This window comes from Prorops nasuta, unplaced genomic scaffold (genome assembly GCF_024137725.1).
Source record: "Prorops nasuta isolate Cenicafe-Biocafe unplaced genomic scaffold, Cenicafe_Pnas_1.2 PNAS00019, whole genome shotgun sequence".
Taxonomy (NCBI): domain Eukaryota; kingdom Metazoa; phylum Arthropoda; class Insecta; order Hymenoptera; family Bethylidae; genus Prorops; species Prorops nasuta.
The window spans coordinates 4279455-4304708 of NW_027116816.1; the positions used below are offsets into that span (position 1 = coordinate 4279455).

Below are 25254 nucleotides of genomic sequence, written 5' to 3' on the forward strand. Positions count from 1 at the left end.
TTACAATTCCTTAATTACGTTTTAATAAAAAAAAAGAATGTAAAATTTATTGAAATATAAACATAACATTAATTACCCTCAGTAATTTAGTACATTAACTTAATAATCAAGTTTATCGTCTCGATGATCATTTTTATGGATATTAGATTGTTTCGATTAGTTTTATAAGATTCTCGACGATTTATTGGCAGCCATTAAACACAGATGAGAAATTGCTGGATCCTGTTTGGTTTCGAGTATTCGCAATTGGATAGGGAAAAAGGGGTGCGTTCGATAACTCACTTATGCGGTGAATCACGCTTGTGCTCTCTGTAGCATGATGCCTCCAGGACATGTCTACCTGTTGCACGATTCCCTATTGGCGATACCAGAAATCGTGCAAAGAATTCAAACGCCCATTGTGACATTTCTTTATTTGCCTATGAGTGCAAAACTTGCAAGTTTCACAGCTTCGCGAAAACCGCTTTAGAATATTGACACAATCGCACTCTGACCCCGTTTATTTTAGATCCAAACGTACAAATTTTACCAACCGTATTTCCTTAATTTAATTCCCTGATTTTTATTAGAAAATCTCTTTCTAGGTGGACGATCGAGTGAGATCGCCAGGAACTTCACGATGTTTAACCGCTACATCGCTATCTATCTTGCCATCTAGCCCTGAAGAACCTGTTACGCTGTAAGTATCCAAAAACCAATAATAAGCCTCTACCACCAGATAGACTCGAGTATTTTACTGGTATTTTAAAATAGAATTATAAATTGTTGACAATTCGAAAGAATTAGTCCAGATCGCTTATAGCACCGGCTCTAGTTATATTTTAGAGTTTTTACAGCACATTGGCATCCTCCACATTTCTCTGTTCTTGCACAGGCTTTACAGCCACGGGTTTTAGGCTACGGGTTGCCAGAGAGAGAGAGAGAGAGAGAACGGTGGACGATATTTATGTCAGTTTTTTTTTATTGCGCTTTAGCCGGAGAGCAGAATGGAAACAATATGTCACAGCGAGGAGAGGAAAACGGATGTAGGAAGTTCTTGTAGGTGGCCCGGCTGGTGGCACCTAACGTTAATACTAACGCCCCCGTTACCGAACCAGCTACCACCACCCTCGACAAACGTCATGATTTTAAACGAACAACCCCTTGCTACACCCCACAGACGTTAATGCTTTGAATCGGTTAAAAAAATGCAGATTCCAAATTCCAGCATATATAGCTCATTTATAAAACAAGCTCTCTATCTGTCTGCTTTCTCTTTCCACTTTGCATTATTAATCTTAATTTTTTAAATACAATGGTACACGAAATGTGGAAGAGATTTATTACGCGAGTCTCGATGGTTATTGGAGAAAGTGTGTATCGATTTCTGTTCGATTTAAGCAGGGGCGAGTGGTAGTGGGGCAGGACGACAACTGCGAAGGGAAAAAGCGGTAAGAAGGGCAAAAGCTATAAGTAACGAACCGTCTGGTGAAAAGCGCTTGGGGCTGAACAGTGATTTAGAGAAATTAAAACTTTAATTCATGTTCGAGTGCATGTGAACTCGTCTCCTTCCTTCTGACTTTTCTCTCTCTCTCTCTCTCTCTCTCTCTCTCTCAATCGCACCGATCGATCGACTATAGTAGAACTTCCTAAAGTAAAGAAAGATTAAGGGACAGAGAGAGAGAGAGAGAGAGAGAGAGAGAGAGGGAGAGACTTGGAATATAGTCATGGATTTACTTATACTGTACTTTAATCTAAGTGATCTACAAAAAAGCATCTTGAGACTTATTTGGTATACGATTATAGTATTTTCAACGCAAAAAAGGTTGTGCAAACCGGAATACGACGATTCTGAGAAAAATATAGTAGGCCACGAAAGAGCATGTCGAGTATCACCATAACAATCGCATTTTTTCTCGCGCGCTTCACATTTTCGCATATCGTTTACACTCTGAAAGGAGGGATTTGTGATTTTGCTTCAAGCCTATAGGTATTACAACGTGTTATCGGTGCATTGAGATGTCCGCAATGTGGAAAAACATTTATTTCAATAATAATCAGTTTTAAACATGTATTAGAGAGGTAACTGTAAAATAGTATCTACTATAAATCTGAATATTCAAGAAGTCTGACTTGTAAAATAGCCTACGTTGAAAGAGAATGCAGAAGATAGGGAAAGAATAGGTCCTTTATCTTTTTCTACTCCCTTCGTTGGACGCTGTCCCTCTTAATGCTCGCCGCTCTTTCTTGCTCGTTTTTAGGGTGGCTTTTGCTTCCAATAAATTCCCATCGCAGACTCTAGATACGCATTCGTTCAGTAAATCATAATAACGTAAGTGAATTCGAATTGAATTCAATGAGTAAATATGAGTCTTGAATAATGAAAATCATAAAATAGAATTAACCGTGAAGTGAAGCTGGTCAAAACTTTTCCCACCTGTGTTTCGCGAATCTTATCATCGATCCCTGGCCCTGTCAATTGTATTTGTTTAAAAGCTCCATTATGCTAAAAATATGTACTTTCTCTAGTATATAACTATATAGTTTCTAAATCAGTTCGGAGTGGATAGGAAGAATGGAGGTTAACGGTCTTCGCGTAGCAATTTTTCTAATTATTTGTCATTTTTTTTCTATTCTCATAAATAAAGTTTCGTGATAACAGTAGCAGTTTTTTAGAACAGGAAAACACATAAGTGTAGGCTGGTAAGTATGTATAAATGATAGATGCGAATATACGTATACACACAGCTAACAACGCAGACATTAATAAACGTGCATACATGGTTTGGTTGAGGAGGGTTAGTGGGAGGGTAGAAATGCATAAATACATGAGCCGCGGCAGAGCTACGAGCGAAAGAGGGACGAAGCCGGAGAGCTTTGGCCCGCATATGCCACGAGCTATCCGTACCCCCCTCCCCTCTTCCTAGAAACGTAATAACGCGTGGATAGCAACTTCACTCGCGAAAATACGGCCTTTCGAAATATCAGCATGCCCCCAGGAAAAAGTTCCGAAATCTGGCCGCGTTAAGGCGAATACGCGACAATTGTGGGAAAAATGAGAAATGATGATTTTATTCCCATTACAACCTTCCTACTGTACCCCCTTATTGTCCATATGTTCTCCAAAGTACCATGCTACTCGACTTGTTTACTGAAATATTGTGATTATCGGCATGCGTGTACTGCACCAGGAAATAAATTCAACAAATGTTATTCCAAGTCTCTCAAATATCCGTAAAATTTCTAATCTTTGTGCAGCGCACGCCGAAAGATGAAACATTTTGCATAAATTTCCAAGCGAAACTCCGAAAGCCACAATAATTTTTAGTCCAAAGTAATTAGCCTTTCAAGTATGTGAAATATTCCAAGAAACATGCTGACCATATTAAACTTGCCGGACAACATACGGGCATTCCTCCCTGGTGCTATCCGTGTAAATAATTTAAAAAACGGATTCCATTGGATGGTGAAAAGCTGCTACAATAACGAACGGTGTAAACTATTTACATCGAAATGATAAAATTGAAGAAAATTTTACAAATAAAAAATAAAAAAGATCGATGAACAAAGAGGTTGAAACAAAAAGAAAGAGAGTGCATGCGGTGGGTATACATACACACACGTATGCACAGTGTATAAATCAAATGGGTGTGGAAGAAGCAGTGCTCGCAGGGGATATGAATGACTGCAGAAGCATTACGGAGAGAAGATTCCGTCTTTCGCATTACTGTCACGCGAGTAATTACGTAGCGGGGAAAGCAGAATACGATCAGAGTCGTGGAGGACGAGAGTGTGAGAGGGGGGGGGGGGGGAGGATAGAGGAATAAGGTGGGAAAGGATGATACGAACGGGAGAAGCATAGAAGGGTTTCCGTCGTTGCTCGCGCCGGGCTGCGTTGCTTGGCGCGGCGCCTCAAACGATGCTGCGCGATTTGCAGCCAGCAAGAGAAACCAGGGCTAATAAAAGCCCACAATTACCTCCGGTTCGAGCCATTTGTCTTGACGACGTCTCATGCCCGATATAATTCACCCTGGCAACAACACATTGTTACCTAATGAGGTGTAAAACATTCCGAGATATCTACTCGTCTGCTGCTACTCTGCCACGCCACCGCCCACTCCCCCTCCCCCCTCTCAAAACTCCCTTTTCTTCGGCTTAAATCCACCATGCCACACAATTTTCTCATCCTCTCACTCGTTCTTAGCTTTGCTCCTTTATATTCATTATTATATCCGCAAGCTCTTATTTGTTTTTATTTTTCCTCGGTCAGTTTCTTTGATACAGTGCTGTATATGTACTATATAGTTACGATTATCGACAATTATTACAAAGTTTTACTGCGAGTTAGTTAGTTGTTGCTAAATACCGTATGAGGTTTCTATAGTGGTTTTTCTTTATGGATGGTATAGAAGGAGCGTGTTCCGTCAATTCAATTTAAGCAGAGGCAGTGTACTACGTGCCCTTTTCACTCACTCGCCTCCACCCATTGTCTTTATTTCTACAGTCTGGCAGTGATTTGCTGCGATAAAGCCACATCGACAGGCCACGCACGTGTATCGCATGTCGAGGAAGCGAACTCTCAGGGTCTCCTACCAAGACCCGATGTTGAAAGGTGAAGGAGGTTATGATATATTTGTAATCATGTTACCCGATACGTGCCTTTCCGCTACAACTGTTTCTAGTAACAAATTGTCGTAGACCTTTTCAACTTTATTTTCTCGCGCACGCACAAAATAGAATCCCCATGAGTGTACTCCAAGTTTCTTCTCTTTTTTAATATATCGATGAAGGGGTCTTTCTAATTGTGGCAGAACTTGTTTAGGTTAATTATAAGAAAGCCAAAAATGAAGTGAAACTGCTGGAATGGAGGGAGGTGCTTTCAGCGAGGGCCTCGTTAAATGCGAAAAATTACATCATAACCCGACAAAGCGCCGCTGATTTTTGGAGTGGCAATTCCAACGACCGTAACAATCTGACGGCAATGGGAGCGAAGGCACGTTATTATCGTTATATTCTCAGCAGTTTATTTCTGGTTTGTTTGGAAATTTACTGCACTCGTTTCGCAGTAAGAAGTCGTGACTCATAACACATAGGTCCTTCAAAGCGAATTACATTGGTCCCTGTGCAGATGTTACCTTATATTATTCATTTGTATACTAAAAATTGAACAATCCATTGTATTTGTCAAGCTGTATTAAAAAAGAATTCTTTTTTTTTTTTTAACTTTTCCTCCAGAACTTCTTTATGAAAAGCGAATCATTATAAAATCATACTACCCAGCTCTCGCACTAATGGCATACAGGGATAAAAGTTTCATTAATATCAGCATAAGAAGCACGCGTACACTTGTCATCGTGACACTATCGATCCAATGGCTTGGACCTTCATTGGTTGGTCCAACCAGGCTAGTCCCTTTCTTACCACCCCTTCTCCTCTTTGTTCCCTCCAGTACATACCCGTCTTTGCAGCTCGATCCCCACATAACCCTTTAGGGTTACCCTTCTATACCAAATATCAAAGTTAAATCTTCAAGAATTCGATAATTTTCTCATTTAGTCTCTACCAACTGCATAACACGGATACCGCAGCGATAACGTATTACCAAATTATTGCATTATCGCTCGAAACGTTACGTTCGGATCTGAATTTTTCAAGTCATTTATTCTTACTGCAGCAATACATAGTACAACGTTACAAATATTATGTCTGTTCAATCACCATAATAAAAGTTACGTAATTAAATTTCGCAATTAAACATCAGCGTTTTTTTCCTTTTTACAGTGTTTATCCATTCCTTTGTTAAAAATGTTTTAGCGCACCGAAAGTATATATAGTTTTATTAACGCGAATGAAGTTAAAATTGCAGCCATTTCCCTGTAATTCAGGGAGAGTTTTGTAATGACGGAGTAAAGAATGATTTCGCGTATCTAACGACGTTGGAAAACTCTGCTCGGCTGCGAAAATTTGCGTTCGCCGACGTCCGCCCTCCTGCCGCACTATAAATCAGTTGAAATTTGTTATGCGCGGCACGCAGATGGTTTTGTTATATGAAAATATGTGCCGCGTAGGGATGGTATAAGTATCCCTCGGTAAAACACATCCCTTATACCCCCGTCCCCTCGGGCTCGCCGCCTCGACCCGTTCCTTACCCCCGGACAGCCCGAGGCGTCATGCTGTTCTGCGCTCTCTTTAATTACACCCCAAAACCGGGACTCGTGACGTATTGCCGTATGGCAAAAACAACCAAAAAGATTTTCCACTCTAAACGTCAATTTCTTGCATTCGAATAACCGCAACTAGGACCGTGTACCTTGAATTTCTAATACCGGAACGACCTAGACCAACTTCCATATATACCAACTATACGTATATATACATATATATATATAGGGTGAGAGAGTGTGTAAGTTTCTGTAAAATTCGTCGTCGACGTCGGAAAGAAGGGACAATTTTAAAGCTGGAGAAAGGAAAAGGAGGCAGTAGTGAAAGCACTACTTAAATAGATCTTTTCGCTAACGCTAAATATTTTATCAGAGTTCGATTGCTTTAAGATGTGAAACGGTAAGTGAGGACTGTCCTGCTGGAAGGAAAAGTAGAGAAAGATAAGGGAAAGGGCGGATGGACCAATGTTGGTAAATTGACGAAGAATTCCCCGGAGCCGGGAAGCTCGATGGTGATGGCCAGCAGGGCAGCTGTCCCGGTCACATCAGCCCTTACCCCCTTACCGCTGCTCAAATTCTACGGTTATAGCACGCTTTAAAATCATTGCTTTATCTGTATTTTGCATCAACGCAAAATTCAAGTTACTCCTGATGGCACCGTTAGCTCGTGAATCGAGCAACTTGCTAAATGTTCCGGCCGTCCCCTTATCCACACCAAACAGGCGCGTACACTCGTCAGATATCTCTATAGTCTCCACGTTGTTAAAATACAAACCCTGCGCTTCGGTATATCCAAATTTCATGCGTTCCTGTCCCCTTAAAGATATTAGCACGACGTGGATATCGCACCGAGACGAAACAGCAAGTATTCGGTGCTCCCATCTCATTCTTCGTGCGTTTCTTAAGTAAAATCCAGTGAATGCGAGGTCCTCCTTGAGTGTTCGCGTTGTGAGAAAGGGTGTAGATAAGAGAGAGAGAGAGGAAAAAGCGGTGGCATTGTCGCAAAACTCGCGAGAATCCACGTGGTGCCAAGTGGGGTGCATTAGCCAAGTTCCCCATTATCCACGCGTGAGAGACCCCTAAATTATCCGGTGCTCGCCTAGCGTCGACCTTACCCACCCCTAGATGTCGGCGAGAAAAAGATGTACGAGCTGCTTCCTCGGAAACACCCTCGTTGTTTTGGGGAAACTCTAAGTTTTTGAACGATAGTGATTCCTGAAATCAGCAGGATATTTCTTCGGGCAATTTTCCCGCTGTACGTGTGCTATGAGCTTTTTTGCCGACCTTGGATCATCGCACCTAGCTCGCGGTTATGGTCCTACGTTAACGACGGAATGCTGATGAGGATCCTGGTCCTTGGACAGAAGTCCGTGGACGAACGGACACTTTCTACCACGTTTTCCACGTGACCACTAAGAGCGCTGTGATCCAATGGTGGTTTATCTAATTGGAATTGTCGAGGGTTCGAAGAAGGACGTTGGGTGATAAGGGGCGGGGGCTGGATGTGCTCGGGGTGGTAGCGGAGGACGAAGAAGGCCGATGGGGATGACGGGGTGCACAAGTTTGGCTATCTCTCGAAGCACAGTTCCAAGGAGGCTCCTTTAGACTTTAGTGACGTGACGTCGCCTAATACTCTAATCCCTCTGGTGGAGGCAGCATCGTCCAACCCACCACATCGTCCTCATAGCCACCCATTCTCCATTACGCAAACTTACACCGCTTGTATTTGCTAATTAATTGACGAATATGTGTACATTTTTTCACATTAAATCTAAACAAGCTGTGATATTAAGTTGCATCGATTTCATGATGAAATTTGATTATTAGATTTATGCAAAGTCTCACGAGTGTTGTCTATGTTAATAAAATAAATATAGTAATTAATGTTGTCTCGATGAAACGTCTCGAGCAAGTCCAACCTCTCTTCGATATAGGTATTCGTCTCTCCCCCCCCCCCCCCTCTCTCTCTCTCTCTCTCTATTGGAGCTAGAAACAGAGTTGCTTTCTAATTATTCCCCATAGGCCGTAAGGGATGGCACGTAATTGGAGGGTGGACGAGAACACATCAATTCCCAAGCCGAATGGGATTTTCGTTCTTTGTTACTCTTTTACGTTCGTTCTATCTTTCGAAAGCGCACTTTCGGACTGGTAAGCATCGGTCCGCAAAGAAAAGTGATAATGTCTTAAGTCGTTGGTGCGATTTAACTTCCGATTTTGGGTGAGATCCCATCCTCTTCTTCCTTGCAAGAGTTCGTCGCTCTAAACTCTGGATTCCGTGGTCTGAGGAGGGTTTAAGGTTTAAGAGAAATCTCTCGCTCTCTCTCTCTCTCCCTTCCTGGTTCACTTTCTCTTCTCTCTTACTTTCTCTCCCTCTCTACAAAGATCCCTCGAAGCCTTGCTAAGCGCTGACGCTGATCCTACTCATTCTCCTTCTCGGCCATCTTCTGCAACCTAGGTTTATCTAATTCAAACTATTGGTCCCTTCTATGCTGTACATGACTTACATCTAAGAGTTTAAATCACCCTTCTTTCACCGAATTCCCTGTAATCCTCTAATTTACTGAAATACTGAAAGATTTATATGATACAACGAAAGATCTTTCTGCGCACATTTCCTGGATTACGCGAGATGCAATATTATTCTCTCTTTCGGAGATTTTCGAAATTTTCATTTTATTCGGTTAAATACAATAGAGACTGGATGCTATATGAAGCCCTATTTAGAAAGTTACTGGGCAGAAGCAGAATAGCTCAGATTCCTTAGGCAGCGAAGAGAATCAGGTAGCGGGCACGCATAGCTAGATGATTTCCTATGGTATAGACATGGAGGGGTGGAAACTGCTTGCTGAGGGTGAATATAAGGAGAAAGAGAGAGAGAGAGAGAGAGAGAGAGATCAGTAAAAGAGGTGTATGCTGCACGTACTGGAACACACTGAGAAAATCCTGGTGTGGATCCCAGGGCCATGGCCCCTTCTCCAGTATCGTAAGGGGTGGCCAGGCAAGCAGGAGGTGTTCAGAGGGGCTGGGAATCATGTTCGAAGCGAGCTTAGGGGGTGGACAGTGCGCAGACCCGCCCCCACCTTTCGCGACGAAGCAGAAGACTCTGGTTGCTCGCGCAACCCATCATCCCCCACCAGGTGGCCAAGGTGGCCCACCACCCCCGAACAAACTTAAACATAGCACATAGCACAGTAGCTCGCGAGCATCCTGTGTGAGAGGGCTCCGTACACATTTTCGCACAATTTCTATCCTCCGTCCATTCGTCACGACGGCTTCACGACAACACGCGTGTTTTGTACGCGTGCGGAAGACCGTGCGGGACGTTCCGCGTGTGTTTAAACGTACCGCGCGATTTTGGAACCTTGCATCCAGCTTGCAAGTCAATAAAGAAATTACGATAGCTGTACAGTGTGTTTTTTAAGCTCGAAGGACTGATTGATCGACGATTGGCAATACACGGAGCCGGAGACGCAAAAGGCATCATCATTTGGTATGAAATATGGGTTCTAGAAGCACCAGGAGAAAACTCGAGTGGTGCTCGATGGATTTTGCATGAGTCCTCGGAGATGGTAGCAGTACCGAGCGACACGTAAAAATGCTCCATTGCGTATATATAGATAAATGTCGAAAGGGCGTCGCGCGACTTCTCTGTCTCTGCTCTCCTGCCTCATCGAGTGCCACAGTTCCTCGGCATCGAGCTCTTCGTTCTTTCTAAATTGCAACGGCGATGAGAAAAAAGAACTCGCACTCGTTGATCGAATTCATTGCATTCACGTGCCCGATGAGAGAGCAGAATTGCTGATCCTCTGGAATTTTTGTGTTCCAGGGTGGAACTGACCAGCGTGCCAGGTGGCCAGAATGCGATGGCTCATCTCAAAAAACGGAAGCTGGAGGCAGAGTCAGTCAGCTCGAATCTTAAACAGCCGCAGCCCCAATCGCACCTGCAGCAGCAGCAGCAGCATCAGCATCAGCAACAACAGCTGCAGCTGCAGCAGTCAATGAACAACAAGAAGGTTTTGCAAGCGTGTATTCCACAAGAGATGGAGACAGCTGAGATATCCGCTAAACGTAGGAGAAAAAGTGTTCGTGACGACGACATTAGAAAATCGATAGATATCAATGATACCGCCAAGAGCATATCCCTTCCTCAGAAGAAACGTGCGTTCACCTCTGGTAATTCCGGTAGCCCTGCCAGAAAATCGAGTAAACACTGCGAAGAACCGGAGGACGATGAAACTCTAATAAGGCAAACTGAAGCAGCCTTGAAAAGTTTGTCCGGAAGTTGGCCTGGACCCAGGGGATCCTTGTACGAAAGATCCAATTCCGACGAGGACAGGTACGAGTCCAACTTTGAGAATCTTTTTGAAGAAAAAAAGGAAAGCTCGAAGCTTTCTCCTTCCTCGATGTCGACATCCTCGACTACCAGTAACGAGGCTGCCTGTTCCCTAAAAGACGTCATAACCCTTCGTGGTCAGCAGCATGATCGTTCGGGGAGATCGCTGCAGCCGAGCAAACTGGACACGTCCAAGCAGCAACATTCCATCAAAGGCAAGAAAGACTTGGGCAATTTAATCAAATTGGAAAATGAAAACGGCGGTATTCAGATTCAGACGAGCAATCAGAACTCCGGTCAGAACGAGCTTAATAAGATAAGAACCGTACCAGTTAGACCATTAACGAATAAGGAAAGAGTAGATAGGCACATAGGATCGCACGCTGATCAAGCTAGGCAAAGTGAGAAGTACTCGCGCTACGATCCGCCAGACTTTAACGAATTGGTGGACGACTCCTCGCACGAGCTCGAAATAGACATGTCCGATCCCGCTACGGATAAGGACGATACCGATCGAGAGAGATCGAGCGAGAGAGATCGGGCCGAGCGCGTATGTAAAAATAATGGACAATCACCGCCAAACTTGACGAGGCAGCAGTCGCAGCAACATTCGCAGCATCAGCAGCTTTACAATAATTATCAAAGGCAGTACAGTGATAATTTGATGAAATCTATGCCCGTGGCGATTTCATCGCCCGGCGTATCTTCCGCGACATCTCCGTTCTCCGCCACTTCCGCGTTTCGTCCTCCAAACTCGGATCATCCGAAGATAGGGTGTCGCGGTTCTTCGGGGGTACCGGTAGCCTCATCCACGATTCAAGCGATGGGTCCATATCCAGCCTCGGCTACCTTCATAGGGTATCCAACGCCTGGTCCTGGACCAACGATGCCCGTTCCTCAACCCGTCCCAGGCATGTCGCCTACCCCGGAAGAGAAGTCGACCGTGTCCTTGCTACAATTGAAGACATCGAAAGAGGAAGCTCGCCAGGTGACGACGCACGACGCTACATCTAGTCAAGTAACAGCTAGCAAAAGTCCCACCGGTGCTCTGCCATCTGTTACAAGTCCCGATTCATCGAAACAGTATACGATTCTTCAGCCCGCAGGAGTAGGTTCCAGAGCAGCTAGTGCTATTCACGATATCGCCAGAGAAGGCGTTGTTAGCGTGGCTGCTGTCGCTAGCTGCAACAGCCCTACCGGCGCCAATTCATCCAACCCGACTAATAACAATAATAACAACGACAGCACCAACAACAATAACAATAACAACAATAATAACAACAACAACAGCATCTCCAACAAAAATACAAGCAACGGAAGCAATCATTCTGCTACCACGTCCAACACTACCGGAAGTAACTCTAGTACGATAGCAGCCTCATCCACCCCTACCACCACAACTGCTTCAGCCTCGTCACATTCGACCGATGCTTCGCCGGTTTCTGGAAGTGGTGGTCATCAAGAGAGCATTATGAAACTGCAGGAAAGACCCGGTACTTTCGATGCTAGCAGGCCGGGCATGTCCATGTCTCCGTCGAGTCTCAGTCGAGGTGAGATCATTATCTTAAAGTCACCCACCTTCACAGATTACAACGCTCGACAATTATGAGAAATATCTTAATCGATTGATGCGTATTTGAGTATTTTTCACTCTCATCGAGTGGACTCTGTAAAAACTCTGGCTGTTATCGCTGTAATTCCTGATACAGGAGTCGCCACTCGTATGATACGCGCTACGTAAAGGGGGACAACAGACATTTTCGACTCTCCCACTCCTTTGATTTCTCTCTCATTTTCTCTCCTCCTCTTTCTCCCTGACACTATACGAAGTTAGGGGAGTTAGGGTACTACGGAAAATCAATAATTACGAAGCGAGGGGTGATGACTCAAATGGTGAAATCAAGGTCTCCTAAAACGGAGTTATTTGTCAGAAAGATGTTAAAAAAGCTTGATTTTGCCCAGTTTTTTTCCACAGTCCAATGATCTTTAACGTTAAAATTGTTTAACCCTATTCGGATGTTTTAAGCTATTACTCTTAAAGTCTCGAACGCGTGTTTAATTGATATGCGTATCAGGGATGAATAATTTTCTTAAATTGCAGCGATAGGGCAGGGAAAAGGGGGAAGGGAAGTATAACTCGAGATGAAAAAAGATAGGTTCGAGTGTGACAGGTGGGAGGTTCAGTGCATTTGGAGATCTTAGGGCCGCAGTGACACGGTGTGTCTAGTCGAAGGAAATTTGGGGTTGATACCATGTCATACGTATAAGCCGCAGCTGTCAGCGGCTGGAAACGTGACTAGCATACCGCTCCCTCTCCACCATACCTTATTACCACTCTGCGGCCCTGCTGCCTGTCCTCATTATCCCCTTTAGCGTTTTCTCTGCTTGATGTAGTAAGGACGATCCATTTCAAGATTCAATATCACTTTTGATAGAAGCCAGCAATATATCAGCGTAAACCGAGGGAATTTTAGAAAAGTCGTGAAAGCTCGATCGATGAAATTTTATTTAATTTGACTTAAGTGGCCATTCATCCCAGCAAAAATCATGGTATAAGTCAGCAGTAAAGATAAGTGGACTGGATTAATGGCGTGCTTACGAGCGTGACACTGATATTGACGCAGTTCACCGGTCAGGTAAAGCGATCTAATCTAAAGTCATTCCTGTATGCGGCTCACTGGCAGGTCAGATTTTCCTAACGTTCGATTTCGTAGCTGGTTCGCGTGAGACTTTTATTTCGCGCGCACACGCGCACGTAAGAGCGTGTTGACACGCTATAAAACCACTATCGGGAAATCCGTCGGCCGCAAAAACCGTCCCTTCCACGGATAGACCGGCCGACGAGGTTTGCCGGGCTAATAAAAAAATAAACTGCCCTGTAACTCAATTTTACGCTGCCTTTGCGACCGCACGCATAAAAAGGACCTAACGCGCGCGAGGGCTCCACCCTCCCTTTAAGGGCGCGCGACGCTGTGTGCAAATACTTTCTCCTGATTGTTCTTCGAGTTGTTTTCTTCGGCTTTTTTTCCTTCTCGCTCCTCCCCAACCACTCCCCTCCCTCTTTCTCTCCGAAGCTTTTTTAACTCACGAAAGAGTCGGAGAAAATGGTTTCCTTGGCTTCTATTTTTTATTTTTTTGAAATTTGTTTTTCTAATCGAACGCTGTCTTGAGTTTAAGCTTCTTTCATGAATTTAATGTATAATTTATTCAATATTCAACAAGTTCGGGTTGACTAGAGATATAAAAGGAATTATTTATTTTTTAAATCGATTATTTTAATTAGTGATTAAGCAACGAAAAATGCGTATGTGTGATAGATGGGCAGCAAATTAAGCGAGAAAAATAGTCTTGGTGTTTATGTTTACCCCGATTCTTTTGCGGGAACCCTTCACGCGAAATGACTACAAAATAACACAATTACATACTCGCCTCGGCCTCACCCTCGGCTGCCGTTGTTCATCCTAGTTTTCACCCCTTGGATTCCTCTGGCCCTTTCTCTCCAACCTCCCTCTATTCCTCGTCATTGCTTATACTTTCACTCTACCTCTTGAAAATATTGTGAGAACGAAAAAAAGAAAGAGAAGGTCCGTCCGACTCGTTATAAATCTATTCAGACGTCATCGGAAAGAACAGCACGTGCCAGTATTCATTTTGTTGACCGGAACCATTATCTGCCCCTTGGTTTTCTCTTTTGCATTTATAGCCACTGGCATTCGTATAAGCATGCTTTAAAATCTCACGGTTATATACACTAATAATCCTATGAGTACCAACCCCTCAGTCCTGATTATTTGCACCTCGTTTAGCAAGATTTTTTTTGTACTAAAAAATTATCAGGCTCTACTAAAAATATACAAGATCAAAGAAAACTTTTCTTTCAAAAAGGCAAAGAATACTATTTTAATCGTATAGCACGATTAAAAGAAAAGTTTTTTTAGAAAGTTTTCGGCACAATATATTGGATAAGGTATTATGAGACGTAGCAGTGATGGCGTCACGTATCTTTGATCCAATTTATATTATAGACCAAACAACACTTAACTCAGCCGCGGAGGTGGGAGTTAAGTGAGTCTATGTATCTTTTTTTCATTTCTCGCACATCGCTCGTCTTTTCTCTTTCCCTTCCCGACTGTCCGGAACGCGAAATGACGCTCTGATGAAGTTTCTAGCCGTCATGCTTAGCGATTCGGGGCTGAGCGTGATGCGGTGGTTGGCTAAGGGATCAGGATCAAGGGTATTAGTACATGACAAAGTTTATAAAAGTGAGCTCACTTCGGGGGAGACTTCGGTACCAAACCTAAAGCTGGTATCCCCTTAAGGTTCCTTTGAAATCCCTCGTCAAGTTTTCGCACACGTGACAAACTTACCTATTTATCCTTCCTAAGGATCGTTAAAACAATATTTTAGTCGGACTTTTAACAATAAAATAACAATTTTCGTAGAAAATATGCTGATTAGCGATTTATGAGGAAAACACGAATAAGTCGTGGAAGCTTATGCTGTTCGCTATAGCAAGGCTGATCGGCATTTTTCGACCACCTGCCAAGTATACTATTTTTGCAACCTATAATTGAGCGGTCACGCGAGGTCAACCCAGGAACACGAATGTTTTGTACGTGATGAGCGCCAATGCGCGGCAGATGGTGCATTTTCTTGTTTCGAATTGCCTCTTACTTGTCGAATAACGTAATTTCGGATAAAAAAGTAAAATATTGAGGAACTTTAATTGATTCGTTGATACTTTAACAGATTTTTATCTATAAGCTACAGTTATTATTGTATCTGTTTAGTTTGTTGATATGATATCGATTTAGAATTATTCATCTGTTTGCAATACTGATAATCAAGGTATTTATACGCGCATCAAAGAAAGTCCAATGAGTTTTCAAAAATAAATCATTTGTACAAGCAGGTGCAATTTTTTGTTAAATTTTTATTGATTGCTTAGATACCCAATTATTTCAACTTAGTGCTTTAAATATAATATTTTCGTACCGAGAGGTTTTTAAACATCGTTTATCGTTTTATTATCAGAATTACGATACTTCGTGTACTTACACAATATTATATACGATATTCAATAGATAATGGGATCTATATGCAACCACTATCAAAGTTTATTAAATTGATTTTATAAATACTTTATTATAAAATCATGTGCATTAATATTAAAAAGCATGTATATTGGAAATAGTTTGATTGTTCTTAATTAGCAATTATTTTATAGTATAGAGTAGGGTAAAATAATAATTAATTCTGTTGCATAATTATTGTAAAACTGATAATATTACACTATTGTGAAACTAGCTTGACAAACTGTCGTGTCATTCTAAAAAGGCTGTAGTAATCGCATATAGATTTGTTAACGAAAACAGTATCGATATAGGTAGTAGAACAACGCGATGTCAGACACGTCGGCTGTCATCCGTTCAATGGCTAATTTCAATTCAAATTAATGCACTACCAGAGATAGAGTGTGCATGCCTCACTCTAATCTGAATATTTTCGCTCGTTATTATAATTTTAGCATCGAACGTCATATTAATCAGTTCATTTTCGTTATTATTCGCACAAATGGAAAATCAGGTTTTTCAGGTGGTGTAAAAAAGTGAAAGCATTTGATTAAATTCATCAATGAACGAAGAATCATTGATACAAACTACTGACAGTAATAAATCACGGTCAACGTGTAAACTATGAACTTATTAAAATTCGTTGAATATTTTGAGTTTGTTAGTGGTGATGAAATATCTATGTAGTCTGGTGCTCATGCTTGAAATATTGACTGTACATACAGTGCAGAGATCATCATGCTGGTAGGGAAATACTAAATTTAGTACAATGACCTGTTTATCAATTGTGCCTCACAGCAATGTCATACAATCAGGTAGAACAATAGCTTGCTCGTTTATTTAACCAACGACGAACAGTCTAGCGATTTGTCCAAAATTAAATCTAATTTTGTCATTCAGTAAATTTGAAGATAATTTTCTTGTATATATTACAGAAAAAAGTAGTTTAAATATTATAACAATGTAATATGCATAAAACTCTGAATAATGAGGAATACAATTTTTATAGGAATATTCGATAAATTTTTGGTAAATTTTTAATCAAAAAAGATGCTATATAAAAGTTATCTAAAGTATATAATTTTAAATACCTTAGTGATTTATAGCTATGTGCAAATGACTTAGATCTAAAGATATGATACAGTCAATATTACGAGGATACTTAGCTGAAAATAGCTTAAATGGACTAATGTCAGGCCACGCATGACATTTTGATTTGTTGCAGAGGGCAACAAGTGCCCGACCCCAGGCTGCACGGGGCAAGGTCACGTGACCGGACTCTACTCACACCACCGCAGGTAAGCAATTATCAGTAATTAGCTTGTGAGTTACCTACCCCTAGCTGATTAGGTTCCTAAGCTCAAACGCAGGAAAATTATTGTGATACCTGGGTCAATATTATATTGACTCCTCATTTATCATTGTGCAGTATCGAGAAAGATAAAACTTATCAATAACCGAATTGTACATGAGCATTATCCTTCTCCAATAGACTATATTTACACAATCTTTTTAACTTTTTCAGCCTCTCTGGTTGTCCACGAAAGGATAAACTTACCCCAGAAAGTGAGTAATTAATACTATAATTATCATTATTTTGTAGTTAAATAGTGCATCTTCTTTTAGCGAAAACGCATTTTCCTTAAACTTCACTTATAGTATCGTTTCATATGACCATGCTCTTCAAGCTAGTGAAAAAATAGATAGGTATTAATAGAGTATTCTAAAACATCCGTAATATTATCTTAAAAATTAAAGAAAAAATTCCTTTAAAAGTAGACATTATTATTTGACATACCTACGACTACGTAGCTTTTGTTTTAACTTTTAAATTCGATTTATTACAAAACATTTGTTGCATCAGACTATTTTACTTTAAAAAAATTTTTTCTTATAATAGATACCATGATTGGAATTAAAAATGTTACAAAATGCATCTATCTAATATTTTCGGGTTGTGGCAATAATTTAATCAACTAAAAAATAAAAGAATTAAGAAATTATATATATGAATAAGGTATGCACAAAAATGAGCACTTTTTTAGTTTTTAAAATAATAGTACGGACGACCTCTATGATATTAAAATAAATTTGTTTACAAATGTCTTTGAAGACAATGATGGAATTAAGTTATCCTCTATCAAGGAAACAACATTTTAATATTATTAATTAAGCAAAAATAAGAAATGCTTGTGTTAAAAATTGTATTCTTTGCAATATTTCCATATTCACGTGAGATGAATATGAAGACAATGGAACCAAAAATGTTGCTTCAAAGGGGAATATGATGAAAGACGAGTTTAGAGCGGGCTTTCGCAAATGTGTGTGTGTGCGAGAGCGCGTGTGTATCTGTGTGTGTCTGTCTGTTTTATTCTTTGTGCTTTTCGTTTGCGGGGTAGAGAGCTTTATTTATTATGTTTACTTCAGTTTAGTTTATCGTTCTGTTTGTAGTTTACTATAATAGAAAATTATCACCACACTTGAACTTGGTTATGTTGGCGGTACCACAAACCTTCTGGAGAACTCGAGACACGGGCGGTGCGAAGACCTCCCGGCACATGCGCACACGCCAGAATCAAACGAAGGATCTTTATACGAAAGATTGAGTATAATTGCAGCCAAATGTCTTTGCTGATCACATATAACAATTTTCCCACGCGATTATTATTATTATGTTTTGAAAAACCTTACCTACTACTCTCGACGTCCACTCGAACTTTTCCTCAAGAAAATTTACTTATAGTACTCGCCTCCAAATGTGCTTTGGCCAAATTTCGAGCAATATATACAAAAATAATATCTCTCGCATAGTTCTATCTTATATCTATATATTCAATTAACGTTTAATTCGGTTGGATTTAATCGATTCCCGTAGCCCTTGTGATTTTATATATACCGTAGCACGTTTTACAGTCTCATTACAGTGAAATTACACACAAAGGTTGGTAAATACAGCGCCTATGAATGTGTGCTATATAAATAGCAGCATGCATTATTGATCTTGCTTGATATACAAAGATGCAGATTTTCATGCAATAAGTATCGTTCTAATAGCTCAAATTCAAAAAAAAAAAAGAGGTATAAGATTTGCCTGACCAGAGTTGTTTTGGCCGACTATAACCGGTTTACCATACACAAATTGTTGTAAGTTGTTGTCTTATAATTTTTCTCTCAATTGATTGTATCTTGTGTTCTCTCTACCCGCTCGGTATACTTGTACTGTTACACAATAATTTGTGTTTCTCTTCGATGACGTTGTGCAGTACTCTTTCCTCACTTTTTTACTTTCTTGCTCTCTTTATTCTGTCTCTCTCTCTATGATATTCTGTATCTATATCTATCTATCTATTGCCTCTCCCTTTCCGCCTCATTCTCTCATTTACAAGCGCGCACACTGGCCCTTCACTGTCCGCCTTTTTCCTGCGCCAAGAGCCAATAGATTCGAGCGCAACCCGCGTTTGTTGCACTTTTCAACTGAATTGCTTTTTGACCCGTGCCCAGTAAAACCGCCGATGCACGATCCTACAGAGATTATACTCAAGGCATAAGTAAATTGCATCGAAACTCTCCTCTCGATTCTGGATATCAATGTGCGCGCGTGTGTGTGTGGGTATATGAGTTCCATTAATGTACTAAGCTACATGAGATGTACGTCGACGTGTCTGTGTAACCACGCCACGTGTCTCTGGGTTCTCGCAGTTCTGGCGATGCATGAGACTATTTTGAAATGTCCAACGCCTGGTTGCAACGGCCGTGGCCATGTCAGCTCCAATCGGAACACGCATAGGAGCCTGTCCGGATGTCCCATTGCCGCGGCCAATAAGCAGGCCGCACGCGAGGCACGACACAAGGCTCAAGGTAAGGCAGTCCGTGCCTGGAATTGCCGGACACGAAAATCCTACCGCGACGTCACGCGCCACACGATGAACTAGGCTTAACGCTAGGGCCAGGGAATTAGACCAGGGCTATAACAGCTAATCCCGCACGAGACGCGACTATCCTCCGTAAACACATCGATACTTTTAGCTCCCCTTTTTTTCTCTCTCCACCCACCCCCGCCTCCTACTCTACGTTTCTCTTTGTTTCTTCTACTCTTTTTTTTTCCTATTTTTCCTCGCCCTTTTCTTCTAGCTCCAATTAACGATATAAACTTTCCGATAGAAAACTTTCTCAAACTGTATATATATATATATACACGAAAGAATCAATATTAGTCGCTAAAATCGTTCCTCCGATAATACTACATAGGTATATATATATATATATATACTCTAGTACAATTAACAATATAATATCCTTGGTTTGATTTGCTCTGGCTTAAATTAAAGGCGTTACACGGGCGTGACATTACGGCATATACCGATTTAAATACGACACCGCACTCACCGCTCACGTAGTAGCATGCCAACAATCGCCGTCGCAATCGGTAGTTATTTTCTGTATATGCTTTGGTTGAGATGATTCATTCCGGCACCGGTGCAGGTATTTTTGTAATATGGTAAAGTGTTTGATACGACAAGTGGCTGCAGCCATAATCGATCGAGTAACCAATGCACCCTCTTCTCTTTTCACGTAGTGTCGGGAATACCGCCAGAATATATCAGTACGAATCTCTTACCACCGTCTATGGATAACAAAAATTATTCGCAATACGGCTCCACGCCTGCAGAGTCGAAACCCGTAATAAGCTCCCTGTCCTACGATTATTACGGAGCAACGAAGAATTCCGGGATCAGCGTGAAGCCGGCTAAAACGCCGGAGGACAATCCGTCGTCGAGAGGAAGCAAAGTAGTGCCGAAATCGGAGAACATGACCCCGAGTGGGAGCTGTTGCAGCACAATGTCCACGAGGGGTCAGAACACGTCGGATCTTCTGGTACCAAAGACGGAGGACAGTGCTGGGTCGTGCAGGGTGAACTCGCCACCACCCCCACCACCACCACCGCCCACCGTAAGACAGACCTACGACTCCTACATGAATCAAGATTCCAATTCCTCCTCCATGTCGTCGATGGACGCGATGGGTTCGAGAGGCTCGATAGGTGCAACGATTCATCATCCGAGCCAGCACCCAACGCATCACGTCTTGCCGATGCAACCTACCGTAACGTACCCGATGCCTATGGTGGAGGACACAAGGATGAGCCATCAGATGCCTCAGAGGTCGCCTTACGAGCCATCAGCCATGATGGCTGCGGCTGCAGCCGCAGCAGCCGCCGCTACCACTAGCGAGGACCTTTATCATCACAGAACAGCGGAACACGCTAGATACATGCATCCAGGCGCCAGCAACATTGCCCGTCCAGTGGTCACCTATTCCAACGAGATCGGTACCCCGAGAGGCTACGAGAACGCTGTGGTCAGCGCAGCGAACCATCGACCTTACGACCCTGGTACCACCGCGGCTTACGAGAGATACGACCCTCAAGCTTGCGCTCCCATTCAGTCCCAACAGCAGCAGCAACAACAGCAGCAACAACAACAACAGCAACAGCAGCTACACTCGAGAGCCAATATGTATTACTTGGGCCAGACCGGAATGACACCGGAGGAACAGGAACGTGTTTATCATCAAGAAGCTGCGGCTGCAGCAGCTGCTGCTGCGCAGCAACACCAAATGGCGATGGCTGCTGCAACCGCTGCAGGAATGATGAAGACCGAAGACGGTGAGGACCCATCGTTGAAAATTCGATGAATCGTTTCATTAATAAAGCTCTGCTTGCAGTGAAATGCGTAACGGTGGCGCAAGTTCAGCAGATGCAGAAGCCAGGAGGTCCACCAACTTCGCCGGGTGGTTCCGTCATGGATTTATCCACATCCAGTGTTACGTCCACTAGTCCGCAGGTGAGCTAAACTGTTGATGATTAGCGAGCACCGTGTAATCCTATAAGAGGGATGTGTGCGTTAATGAGAGAACCATCGGAATGTTTCCAGGCGCCACCGTACGGCTCCAACAGTCTTAGTCCTCAGTACGGCGGTGGACAAACAGTCGGTGGGAGTCCTCAAGCTGCTGCGAGTCCTCATTTAACGGCTAGTCCCCAGGTTCCTAGTCCACAAGGTCAAACTCTTGACCTAAGTGTTAACAGGCTACACAGGCAAGTCTGAGTGCTATTTCTACGCTGTTGCTGCTAATATTCAGCTATAAATGATAATGTTATCTTTACAGCGGTGCTCCTAGTCCCCAGTACTCTACCGCCCATGGTGAAGCTGTCGCAGTGTCCGTTGGGCCAGGCTTTCCCGCCCCACGACCGATCGAGGAGCAAACCGAGCCTGTAGACTTTTCCACTGCGAACGAACCGGTGAATTTCAGCGGTGGTCCAGGCATCAGGCCAGTGCCAGGATTCCCCCCTCCGGGCGTACACGTAGCGGCGTACAGCCGTGAAAGTACTCCTGACAGCGGGGGATCCCATTACATGGATGCTTATCGTGACCCTTCGGGTGAGAGATACACTATAATTTAATGCACTCGGGGAAGATGAGTTTTGGGACAAACTGGAGATATTTTTCGCATCTCACGTGCAATCGGTAGTTACCGGGACATGAGAGAACGCATTTAGCATGAGGATACTGGCTGCGTGTATCGTTACACTGCGGGAGTGCGCGAGGCTTGTCGTGAGTGTGCGAGGGGGGGAGCTAGCCGCGTGGATGAGGGATTTGGAAGGGAACAAAGAGCCCGACGCCCTGAGGGGTTGGTAGGGGTTGGTAGAGCCGCGGCGAGAGGCGGCGGGGGTGATAGGGGGATACAACCGTCGAATAAAAATTCGTCAGAACAGTACACGACTGGCATAATGGGCACCCATGGCCCAACTTTAATTTGCCAAGCCAGCATCTCTATGTGCCTTGGCATTCCATAGTTGTCTTCGTCCCTCTTCCTCTTTCCATGCGAACGTGAACGGTGCACCCTTCCGACATACCTCCCTCGCGACGGTACACGGGCTATTGTTAATTATCAATATTTCGCGTACACGTAGCCAGCAAAAGTCCGCTGCGGCCAATATTGTCCAGTTCTGACGCTGGGGAGTAGTTATTGAAATTGAACATCGAGAGCACATACCACAGTCCGTTCGCCATCAGCCTACCGAGCGACGTTACACTCTGGCTTCATCCACCGGCTATTTGCACTCCGAGCTCCCAACGAAATGAATTCTTGCCAATAAATAAACGTGTGGATTTTACAACGGCTAATCAAGCAGCGTCGCGTTCGCCCTACACTCCCTGTTCCATCTGCTTTTCTCTCTGCTAAATTTTGTTGCAGTATACCGAAACGAACAACGCTATATTCGCTGTATACACATACGCGCAAATAGATAACAGGATACCAATTAATAAGAGTATGAGGGATTATACACGATAGATCGAAAATGAGAATGTGCCTTCGTATGAAGGTTTTTCATATTTTCAACGACGTTAGTCGATCATTTATCAAACTTTCCTTCTTTTTCACTGCAGATTTTCTAAAATAACACTATCGATTTTTGCACTGCACAGGATACGCGCCAATGAGCCCGCATCCAGGATACGGTATGACGAGTGTTCAACCGGAATACCCTGGAAACACCTATACACCATACCCTACCGCAGGATACAATTGCGGTGGAACCTATCCAACTGGCCCGGTAACTTCAGGATACCAGATTCCAGCAGGCTATACACCCGCTCCTTGCTACAGTATGCCACCACCGCAGCATACGGTTGGCCCACTAGACAAGCCGTCTGGCAAGGACGAAAGGTGAGATACGACACAATTTTCTTACTTAAGAATCGTTATGGACCACAAAATATACAGAGTCTTTCAACAATCTCTTGCAATATATGTCAGAGGTTGAAATTCGATGGGCAGAGATTTCAATAACGATTATTACGGGGTAACGCATCTCCTTGATGAAAATATAGAAAAATGTTGATCGCTGTAGCGAAGGGACAATCTGGTATGTCCGGTATTATTGGGTAAGCCGGGCATACGAGACTTGCACATTTGGCACTTGCCTTGCGGAAAGGGACACGCGAATTTCTCGCGGTATATTCTCACCCGAAGCCAAAAGCCTGAGGAGGGGGAGGAGGAAGAGAAGGCGATTAACATCGGCAGAGAGGGCCTCGCGCATACCTATCTCCATTTTGTTAATTAAAGTAATTACTCTTCGTAGCGAAAGTGCCAACTTTATTCTAATTGACGTAAAGCTCGGGAGGATCCCGCGGTGGGTGTGTGGGGTGGTGCAGGGGATGCGAAGGAGGAGTAGAACAAGGCGAAGAAGGAGGAAGCGAGGAAATAGGAAAGGAGAAGGCATTGGTTAAGGGAAAGTGGGAGGCTGAGAGCGAACGAGGGAGGATAAGGTCGAAATAGGGGTGGGGTATAATCAGTTGCCACCGCACTGGATTATGGAGCGAGACCCGTACCGTCCCGTCGGGGTTAGAACCCGGAACACGCTGCTTCGGAAACCTCTGGCGCAAAACTGGTTTTATTCCTCTTCCATCCATCGTATGCTGAAAATTTCGTCACCCTCGCATCGTGAGAATATCGAGAGTGGCCTAGCGACGGATAATTAAAAAAAAAAAAAGGACAAACCATAGAATTTTAATCAGACGAAACCTTCTGTCGTATATATAGAAGAAGCAGATTACCCTCTTGGATGCAAAAGTCATCATTTCCTTGTATTCGAACGTTACGCGTTGTTTATCATTTCTCTAAGAGTCAATCAATTTTTATAAACTAAGCTTGTTATATTGAAAAATTTCCTTTAGAAAATTCATTGCAATAAAATAAGTGGGACAACATTCTAACACACTACTTACTGCATATATTCAGAAACTACTATAGACATGCACATATATATGCGTTAGAGTATCACGAAAGTAGGGAAGCTTGTTATAAATGGTTCCACTCAATATAATCACGTAATACACTAAAGGCCTTACCTTCTAATCGTATTACCGGCCTCTTTTTCAACGGTTATTGTTACACTGCAGATTCTCTTCCATTAATCTCGTCCACTCGACGTTTATGAGTCAATAAAGAACAAATATAGAGATTGACATGTAATGAACCCATCAATTTTATCGCATGTGGGAAAACTGATGAAAAATACATTTATGGTTGAAGGAAAATATATAGTAATTACTGTAAAAAAGAAAGAGAAGGAGAGATTTTAATTTAGAAGTTGGCGTTTCCAACAGAAGAATGTATATATAGGATAGAAGCGCGTAAAGGTAGAGAAAAGTAGTTAGAGATTGAGGGAGTAGAAACGCACGAAGGCGAACTGTTAGGCAGTTCAACGCGTGATTGTACACTCAAGTTGGCATCGGTCGGAGCTGGCCCGGGTCGTTGGCAATATCGTGGCCACTCAAGGGTCATCGAGGTTTCGAGGCTTCTCATAGTCTGCTATTCACCCATCTACGAGACCAGGATGAGACGATATGCCAGTGCGGCCACAGCACTTTGATTCCAACCCGCGTATTTTCCTTCAGCCGTTTCCTCCCGCTACTTCAACCAGTATCTCGCCCACTTCCTACCAGACGCGCTTTCGCATTTTTCATATATGTCACTATCAAACACTGCTCCCATATCCCCACAAAAAACATTTGTCAAGGGTAATCAAAGTTTCTAATATGGCACACACACACACACACACACACACACACACCAATGCATATATTATCGAGATTTCACGGTTTTATACAATTTATTGTGTGCCATGTAGGACGTAGGATTGTAT

At 42.8% G+C, this 25254-nt stretch overlaps 1 protein-coding gene across 1 annotated transcript in view; it reads left to right on the top strand.

Moving 5' to 3' along the window:
• The window catches only part of LOC136780648 (uncharacterized), a 236409-nt gene that overhangs the window by 201621 nt on the left and 9534 nt on the right, over positions 1-25254 (top strand). Inside the window, exons 6-15 of the mRNA XM_066739165.1 lie at positions 585-679; positions 9967-12023; positions 16771-16843; positions 17071-17111; positions 19245-19403; positions 20122-21210; positions 21270-21388; positions 21479-21639; positions 21711-21982; positions 23033-23273. Of these exons, the coding sequence (XP_066595262.1) occupies positions 585-679; positions 9967-12023; positions 16771-16843; positions 17071-17111; positions 19245-19403; positions 20122-21210; positions 21270-21388; positions 21479-21639; positions 21711-21982; positions 23033-23273 (4307 nt within the window). The remainder of the gene's footprint in view (positions 1-584; positions 680-9966; positions 12024-16770; positions 16844-17070; positions 17112-19244; positions 19404-20121; positions 21211-21269; positions 21389-21478; positions 21640-21710; positions 21983-23032; positions 23274-25254) is intronic.